This window comes from Carassius gibelio, chromosome A10 (assembly GCF_023724105.1).
Source record: "Carassius gibelio isolate Cgi1373 ecotype wild population from Czech Republic chromosome A10, carGib1.2-hapl.c, whole genome shotgun sequence".
NCBI classification, from domain to species: domain Eukaryota; kingdom Metazoa; phylum Chordata; class Actinopteri; order Cypriniformes; family Cyprinidae; genus Carassius; species Carassius gibelio.
The window spans coordinates 15210379-15219815 of NC_068380.1; the positions used below are offsets into that span (position 1 = coordinate 15210379).

The following is a 9437-nucleotide window of genomic DNA, read 5'->3' on the forward strand; positions in this document are numbered from 1 at the left end:
TCTGAACAATGTCTTGAACGACCCATTTTCCTCAGCTTTCAAATGCATGTTCAACAAGTGTTGGCTTCATCCTTAAATAGGGGCCACCTGATTCACACCTGTTTCTTCACAAAATTGATGACCTCAGTGATTGAATGCCACACTGCTATTTTTTTGAACACACCCCTTTCAACTAATTCAACTAATTGCCCAATTGCACAGCCTTAAGAGCGTGCATATCATGAATGCTGGGTCTCATTTGTTTTCTGAGAATCTACTGAACCTACTGGTAACTTGTTTGCCACGTAGCAATAAAAAAATATACGAAAAACCTTGATTATTCTGGTTAGTCACATTGTACTGCTATTATTTTGAACAATACTGTATATATATATATATATATATATATATATCTGTGTGCGTGTGTGTGTCAAAGACAAAAAAAAATAAAAGTGTACTACAGCTTTAATTTATTTTCCACCATACATGTGTCCTGTTTAATTTGATGTTTTTTTTTTTCTGATGAAAAAGTATATCTTGACTCTATGTAAGGATCACAGTGCGACCCCTTAAATACCTATTTACTTTCATTTTTATATTTAAATAATAAGTTCGTTAAATGCTGTTCTTGCGCTAAAAACAGTTCCTGACAGCAACAGTAAACGGCAAGAAAATGTGTCGAACATGCCTCATCTAATGGAGCTTAAATAAAAATAGAGAATAGCTCTTATCATCCATATATATTTTTAATAAATGTACTGTTTTAGTTACTACTTTATTTCAAGTAACAAATGATTTTTATGATTTAAAAGTAAATTAAATATAATAACCCTGATGGGAGTAATGACTCGGTGGTACTTCTGATGTCCAGATTTTGATTGAAGGTGATACTTAGCCAGAAAAGTTTGAAAGCTGCAGGACCAGACTGATTTTATGCTGGCTGCTTTTGATGTAGTATTTCTAGAGTTAGAAGAACATATCTTGCATGCTATAGAAGGTTGGAAAAGAAAACAGACCTCTTTTATGTCTTAGTGATTCACACACACAAAGAGCATAGGTGAAAAGCATTGTGGGTAAAGGACGTCCCTCAGGGTTTCACGAATGTCCACGCATCCATAATGCATGAAGGCTAAACTGCGTGGTGGATGGGAAACAGCCTTGCATGGAGCATGTTGTTGAATGCAGCAATAAGGTTTTTTTTTTTTTTTTTTTTTTTTTTTTTTTGAGAACCCCAATTAAAAAGTTATTTTTGTTAAATTCACAGCAGACATGAGTGCATTATCTTCTGGAGGTTTTCTGATCTGTTTTATTATTATTATTATTTTTTTTGTAAATCACTTTAATAAAAGAGTCTGCTAAATGCATAAACTATTATTTAACCCTACATACATTTGTTTTAAATGATAACATTTATTATTATTATTTTGATTGACAGCCAAGCTATTAATAATTGTGTGTGTGTGTGTGTGTGTGTGTGTATTATAAAGTTTATCTAAGACCTTTATGTGTTCAATGACAAACCTAAAGACTCATGACTGCTATTAGCACAAAGTTAGATTTAGTTAACTTATATAGCCATTATTCATTTTGACAAGCATCAATTAGAAATACAAAGTTTTTATATTACCAGTCACCTTGACATTTTCCACATCCTGGGTCTTTTTACTCAGTCATAGTGGTTTCAAAGGATACAGGAAGTAGTAAGACTTGATTAAACACTTTAAACATGATTAATGCTTCATTGTCTTGTCTCTTAAATGTCCATCTCTTTTGTCAGGATTCATTGGGCCGGCACAGAGACGGCCACCCAATGGTGTGGATACATTAATGGAGCAATTCAGGCCGGTCAGCGGGCAGCTATGGAGGTCCTGGCTCAGATGTGTCCTTCTTCTCTGTCCCAGGAGGAACTGGACGCAGTACGAGCTTCCCTGAAACGCAGTGACCCAAGAAAGAATTCAAAGTGTTCATCGTCTAAGTGTTATTACCTCTTTGGGGTGGTAATGACAGCGGCTGCTCTGGTGACAGCCTACCTTTTGGCCAAACCAGAACGGGGATTTGAATGGTTTTAAAATAATTATCAGCAGCACTTAGCCATTGTGCCTTAAAATGCACAGCTAAAATAACAGTAATTTACAGATTCATGTCAAACTGACACATTTTACATTTCCTTACAATGCATTTCTGAATGAAACAGAATTTTCAAATGGACAAAAAAGTGGGATTTTATTGGTATAATGAAAAGTTGCATACCAGAATAGAGCCAGATGGTTGGTGGGAAGGTGAAATAAGAGGGCTTGGAGATGTCAGCCAAAGAGGAAAGAAGCATTTCAGATGCACAGCAAGTTTGAGCTGAACGTTTACGCAGACATTATTATAATTTTTTTTTTTTTAATCGTGCATGCAAAGAAAATGTGAATATAAAATCATTAATCAGTTGTTAAGTTTAATTATCAGTATTCTAAAATCAAACATTATTATAGTATAATCACTTGTTGTATCTTGGACTTAATAAGGAAGCTGACTTGTGACATTTAAATATTTGATTTTCTAATTTGCTTTTAGAATTGTAAATATATGCGTTATGTGAAGGGAATATGAAACATCAAAGCACAGAAGAAGTGAAGCAAACACACAGTGTGCTACGTTAAACTCTTCCTTTCAACTCCATGAGAATCTCTTTTGTTTTTAGAAAAATATAGCACGTTGGGCACTCATTATTGTCAAGGACTTTTTGAACATGTCAAATGAGTTTAATGGCTCTCATTATGCATAGAGGCACAATGCCATATCATTTTAGTTAATAACAATAATATGGTCAGTGAAAATGTGTCCAACTGTAATAGACCAGACATTTAATCTGAAACCAACATTACTGAATGTTTTAACATAGAATATTTAATATCCCAGAAACAGTATCATTATACAATATCAACATTAATAAGTCTTGACACTAATATTCACTCTGTATACTCACTTATCACATTTTGGGTACTGCATGTTCTTTACAGACTGCTTATTGTTAATGGTTAGGTTTGTTCATGTTCACCTGCGTTCATGCAAATTATAAGATGGAAATGCACTACGTTAGCAAGTGAATACATTTACAATCTGTTATACACCCAAAAATAAAAATTCAATAATTAATTACCCACCCTAATGTCCAAACCTGTAAGGCCTTCGTTCATCTTCAGAACACAAATGAAGATATTTTTGAGAGCATTCTGACCCTGCATAGACAGCAGCGCAACTGAAACATTTTATGGACCAGAAAGGTAGTAAGAACATGGTTAAAATAGACCATCAGTGGTTTAACCTCAATTTTAAGAAGCCATGAAAGTATTTTTTTCTGTGCAAAGAAAACAAAAGGACTTCCATGTCATTATTTGACGTGTGTTTACAGCAATACCACGATGCATGCATGTGATGCTGCTGGAACGACAAGAGGATGAGTAATTAATGACAGAATTTTAATTTTGGGGTGAACAAACCTTTTAATGCTATTTGAATTTTTTTATGAAATGTATAACTTATGTTAAATAATAGAGCACAAAGAGTCCATATTCATTTGTATGTAACATCTACACAAAAAGGCACTTAATCCATGTTGTTGTTGTTTTTTTATATATATATATATATATATATATATATATATATATATAAAATGACGTTTTTTTTCTCATATTTTCATCAACGGTATGTTTAAAATAATTAAATAATAATCTTGATCCCTTTGTCTCATCTTCATTATTTGAACAAAATCTTAATTCGGTTGACTAAATGAACACCGCTTAGAATACATCTTAAAACCCACAATATTTCATAACTATCAACATCGCAGATTTTACTTCTGTCAATGTGACATTTTAGTGTGAAACGAGACATTCATTTTACAACACCCTGAACTGAGACAGTTTCATTCACAGTGCTTCATGGGAGAGGGCGGAGTTTATCTTGCGATTCTCTGATTGATTCTCTGATTTTTGCAGAATAACGGATAATACAGTTTTTCATCAAAAATTCCACTGCTAAAGACAATTAAAAAGGTTGAAATAATGTGGTCTGTCGGCTTCAACAAAAACATTTACCATCGATTAACAACCTCATAGCGCACAGTAGGCCTGTCTTTAACGATTTAGAAGTTACCGTTAAAAATCTATTCCCCTGTGGAGAAAATAAATGAATGGGATTTTCACTTCCAGAAGCTGTTGTGCTACATAGAGCCAGATGGTTAAAAGAAAAGACCTGTTTAATATGCACAGCAATTTGGTGTTAAGTAAAACTGTTGACTTTAAGCACAAATCTTTTCAAATCAAATTAAACCGGAACACCATTATAATCAGCCACATTATCTTAAAATGAAACCTGAAATGTGAAATTTCCATATTTGATCTTCTAAGCTCTCAGTGCCCTGCCATATAATTACGAAGCTCCTATGTGAAGGGAATATGAAACATCAAAGCACAGAACTGAAGCAAACACACCGTGAGCTATGACAGTTATTGTCATGTACAGTAAATGATCTCTCTGTCAACCCCATGGGAATGTCAATTGGTTTCAGTGCTTTAGTAGAATAAAGCACACTAGACATGCAACAAGTTTGTCAAGGCCTCTTTAAATGTATGTAATTGTTGCACACAGAAAGAAAGAAAGTAAAGCTAGGAGTTTAAATATAGACAATGCCAGATCTGGAATAAACTTCAAGCAGATCTTGCCACAGCGACTTTGAAATAAACTCATCCATGCTTTGCAGCAGATCAACACTCACGGACACACGTGTGGGCGCCCACACATGAACAGCAGACACATCTCGAGGAGTGTGAGAGATGGACGAGCCATTCATACCGCACGAACGTCCCTGTGAAAGTGATTTAATCGCTAGTGCTTGATTACACAGATGATAGAAAAAGCTCAAGCTCAGATGCTCTCCAAGGAGCGATTTGACTCCTCCGGCGGCCCCTAACCGAGCATTATTTGTCTTCATTATCGCTGCCTCGCAGGGGATCAACTTTTCATTTTCCCTGCTTGCACGCCCACCCCATCAAGATCAATCCCTGGCCTGACCGACGTGTTTTTGTAAGCGTCCAATTTATGGGCTCCAGTGGTGGCGAGATGACACACTTCCGGCACTTCCTCCGCTCGCTCTGGCCAGAAGCCACAGGAAAGATGAGTCTCTTGTGATTGTGAATCTGATTTTCCATTCCATTTGCTAGATTACCACCACATCCATCCGGACAGCCACACGTCTTCATTTAGAGACACTCCGCTGTGTAGATTGGCTATTATTTTGGACATCCCACAAACAGATGTGTATGTCTCAATCCACCGCCTAAATATTGCATAATGTAACAACTTGTCCTAGGCTTTATCTGATCGCCTCCATTGGTTTGCAGTTTGAAGATGTATGATCTAAAGCAATGCGCCAACTTCAGATTAGGTGTATCCTTGCCAAGATGGAAGTCATTCGGTCTTTTCTTTTGTGGGGGGTGGTGGGGGGGGGGGGGGGAGTCAATCACCTACAGTGCTGTATGATGTTTTTGTTGTATTCCTTGCATTTTTATATTCCAGCCAATGTAATAAAATTGCAATAATATAATAATATATATTGCATAAAACAGGCACATTCCATAACACCCAGTCTTTACAAAGCCCAAAGCACTCAAGACTCTTTAAATAACTTCATAATTCATTATGATGCATAAGACCTGTAGAAAAGACCGCTCACAAAGCTGGGTCTCAAAAGAGAATGAATATTTCTTTCTTGACGAACCTTGCAAACCCTCTTCCGCTGACAGGGAGCCGATGGCTGATCTGGAACCACTCCATGCATTTCAACTGCAGAAAAACAGCAGCAGCAGCGCCTGAAACCTGCTGGTTTGCTGCAGGAATCCTAAAAGTTGGGACTCAAAGCTGCCAAGAAAATAATGTAATAAAATTTGACGACTGATGCAAAAGAAAACTAGATTAGACAAAACTAAATAGCCCGGGTATATTTAACAAGTCTGCTCACAGTATAAACGCCTAATGCGTTATACTCACCAATACTGCATTTATTTGATCAAAAATACAGTAAAAACTGTAATATTCTGAAATATTATTTGAATTTTAAATGAAGGCTTAATAAATGATTGCTATGATTTTTGAGTTATAACATCTGACTGCTGCCTCAAGATGCTGAAGTTAAAGCAGATATAATGTTACATTCTCAAAACTTTAGGGGTGTTAGAGGGGCACCTGAGAAATCGTATTACTCAAGGTCGCTCTATCATAGCTCAGAAAACAGTTCTCAGCTTTGTGTCAATAGTTAAACTTTTCGCTGAAACTGAAATTTCATGTAAGAGTTTGTTTACACTGTTCACGCATGCTCATTTTAATTAAAATTGTATTGAGTTGAAGATAATTTTTCACCCACTGACACCCACACAGTACAAGACATGGTTTAAAAAGACCAGGAGGCTATTAGTTAATATGAAAACCAGTATTCTGTTAGATGTTAAAGGAATAGTTCACCCAAAATTTGCATCAAATGTACTCAGGCCATCCTAGATGTACGGTAGATTAGATTAATCAGTCGTCTCATCTGAATCAGGAGAGAAATATGCACATTAAGCATCAATCACAAGCAAAACAGTCCAAAACAATCAAAAAACAATCAGCCTAGGAATTTTAATCAGCTGTTTGGACTCATTCTGACAGCACACAAACTCATCTACATCTCGATGGGCTGATTTACAGCAATTTTTCATTTTTGGGTGAGCTATTGCTTTAACATCTGTAGCCTTATCTTGTGGACTATTGGTTTTCATATTAATTAACAGTTCCCTGGTCTTTTTAAACCATGTCTTGTACTGTGTGGGTGAACTGGGCAGTCTAGATCGTCTCAGCTTTTAATTAGCTATGAGATGGGCTCCTCGAAAGACCATTTCTGGCTGGATGTTGCATAGGCCTTTCCAACCTTTCGCTCCCTTGAGAGTGTCCAACCATGTGCTGCTAAAGAATGGGGCAGTTTGCTTCCTCACTTTATATGTATATGTGAGGCATTATCCTTCCCTGAAGTATTGTCACTTGACACCCACATCAATCTGTAAGATTATCTGTCAATCATCTGTGATGCAGTCACACTTTTCAGCTGATGCTCTGAAATCTCATCTAACCATGATTAAGCATATTTTTTAAACCATGACATGATCATGTCTATTTCTGTACATATGGAATAAAAAAATAAATGTTTATCTCACAGTGAAATTAAGCAAAACATGTTGATTTAAAAGCTTATACATACAGTATTAAGTCTGTTTTAAAAAAGACATGGTCTTTTTTTATTTAAAAGCATTCATAAATGAAACTTCTGTCTTCATTTACTCACCTTTGTGTTGTTCCAAAACTGTGTGACTTACTTTCTTCAGCAGAACAAAAAGGTGATATTTTGAAGAATGTTGGAAACGAACAGTTTCAGTTCCTATTGATTTATATTTACAGAAATCGAAAGTCAATGGGATTAAAACTATTCCTTTAAGTATGACGAAATGAATACATATTTTTATTTAATATTTCTGATCAGGTATAAATGCATTTCAAAAACAGTTGAATATTCTAACTGTCAGGACTCGGGTATGATCTGTCCTTTTTTCTTCCTTTTTCTTACTTCGTTCGTTTTTATATTTATTTTTTCGTTTCTACTCATTGTTCTACACTTGTTTTCATTTTCCTTACTTTCTTTTCTTTCTCTCTGATTTTTTATATTTTTCTGGTTTTTCTTCCCTTCGCCCTAGCGCCAGCTGATCTCGCTTTGCAATCTAGGCTGCGGCTTGTCCGATGCACCTGTTCCCCCTCTATCTCATTACTCACCTGTTCCCGTTATCTCATTACTCACCCTATTTATTCTGCTTGGTTTTCACCCTTCCTTGTCAGTGTGTTCTGTGACCCTTTGGCTTCGGTTCTGTCCTGTTCTGGTCAGTTTGCTGGTTGGTTTGTCTGCCCAGTTAGTGTAACCTGTGTTTTGCCCTCAGAGGATTTCGGACCGCTCTTCTGGTTATCGATCTGGACTGTTTTTGATTCTGATACTGCCCGCCGTTCTCAGCCCTGTTTGCACCTCGCTTGACCCCTTGTCTGCCCGACTATTCTCCTGCCTGCCGTTGTTGGATTTGTTGCTTCCTCTCTCCTGGCGTTCGCGGAGGCTGAGCGCTCGACCTGCCCGCTGAGCAGCGTGAAGTCAAGACTTTTTCTCTCCTCCTTGAGGGGTTTTGTTTTATTTTGTTTTGTTTTTGACGTTAAGTCGTCCTCTGAAATAAACTCTGTTCTCCAGCCTCATTCCGCTCTTGGGTCCTCATCTGTCCTGACACCACACACTGACCACGAATGGACCCAGCGGAGAACTCGACTTGGCAGGCGGCTTTGGAGCATCAAGGAGCGATGCTGGGCCGTCATGAGATGGAACTCTCTTCCACCCGTCACTCTGTGGATGCCTTGTCGGCTCAGATCACGGATCTAGTGGGTCGTCTCGATCGTCTCACTCGTCAGGAATTCCCTTCTCCGCCTCCCGGGCCTCTCCCGTCCGCTTCCTCCTCTGAGCCGAGAGTGAACAACCCCCCCGTGTATTCCGGTGAGCCTACTAATTGCAAAGCTTTCCTTATTCAGTGCGAGGTGGTGTTTTCCCTTCAAGCTCGAACCTACGCGTCAGATGTCTCCAAGGTGGCGTATGTCATATCCCTGCTTTCCGGTAGAGCACGTGATTGGGGGACTGCGGTATGGGAGTCACAGGCCGCGTGCTGTTCGGACTTCAGTTCCTTTAAGGAGGAGATGGTCAAGACCTTTGATCAGTCTGTTTTCGGCAAGGAGGCATCCCGACTGTTAGCGCGCCTTCAACAGGGCAGGCGTTCAGTGGCAGACTACTCCGTGCAGTTCCGTACCCTGGCCGCTACCTGTGGATGGAACGCCGAGGCCCTTATCGCTCGCTTTTTAGAGGGTCTCAATGACTCAGTCAAGGATGAACTGTTCTCCCGCGAGGTTCCAGAACGCTTGGACGATGTTATCAGCCTGTCCCTCCGCATAGACGCCAGGAGAGAGCTTCGCCGTCGAGTTCGTGCCGACTCCGAGCCTGTTACGTTCGTCCCTCCATCCCAGACTACCGAGGAGTGTGAGCCTATGCAGGTGGATCGCTTGCGCCTCACGCCCAAGGAGAAACAGCGCCGCCTGTTGGAGGGTCTCTGTCTGTATTGCGCGGCTCAAGGGCACCGAGCTCACTCCTGTCCAGCTAAGGCTGCTCGTTCGCCACAGAGCGTTAATCTGAGTGGTACTGCCATTTCCCCTGCTCACAGGTCACGCACTTTTCTGTCTGTGTCTCTGTCTACTAAACACACTCTGTTTAAGGCTTCAGCACTCGTTGATTCAGGAGCAGAGGGCAACTTCATCGATGAGGAGTGGGCTCGCGTTCGGGATATACCCATCCAATCCCTGCAGTC

The 9437-nt window shown here is 39.1% G+C and overlaps 1 protein-coding gene across 1 annotated transcript in view; it reads left to right on the forward strand.

The window, feature by feature from the left end:
• Positions 1-2274, forward strand: part of LOC128021321 (probable flavin-containing monoamine oxidase A) — a 34646-nt gene extending 32372 nt beyond the window's left edge. The window contains exon 12 of the mRNA XM_052608432.1: positions 1757-2274. Coding sequence (XP_052464392.1) covers positions 1757-2048 — 292 coding nt within the window. The 3' untranslated portion in view covers positions 2049-2274. The remainder of the gene's footprint in view (positions 1-1756) is intronic.
• The last annotated feature ends 7163 nt before the right edge of the window (positions 2275-9437 follow it).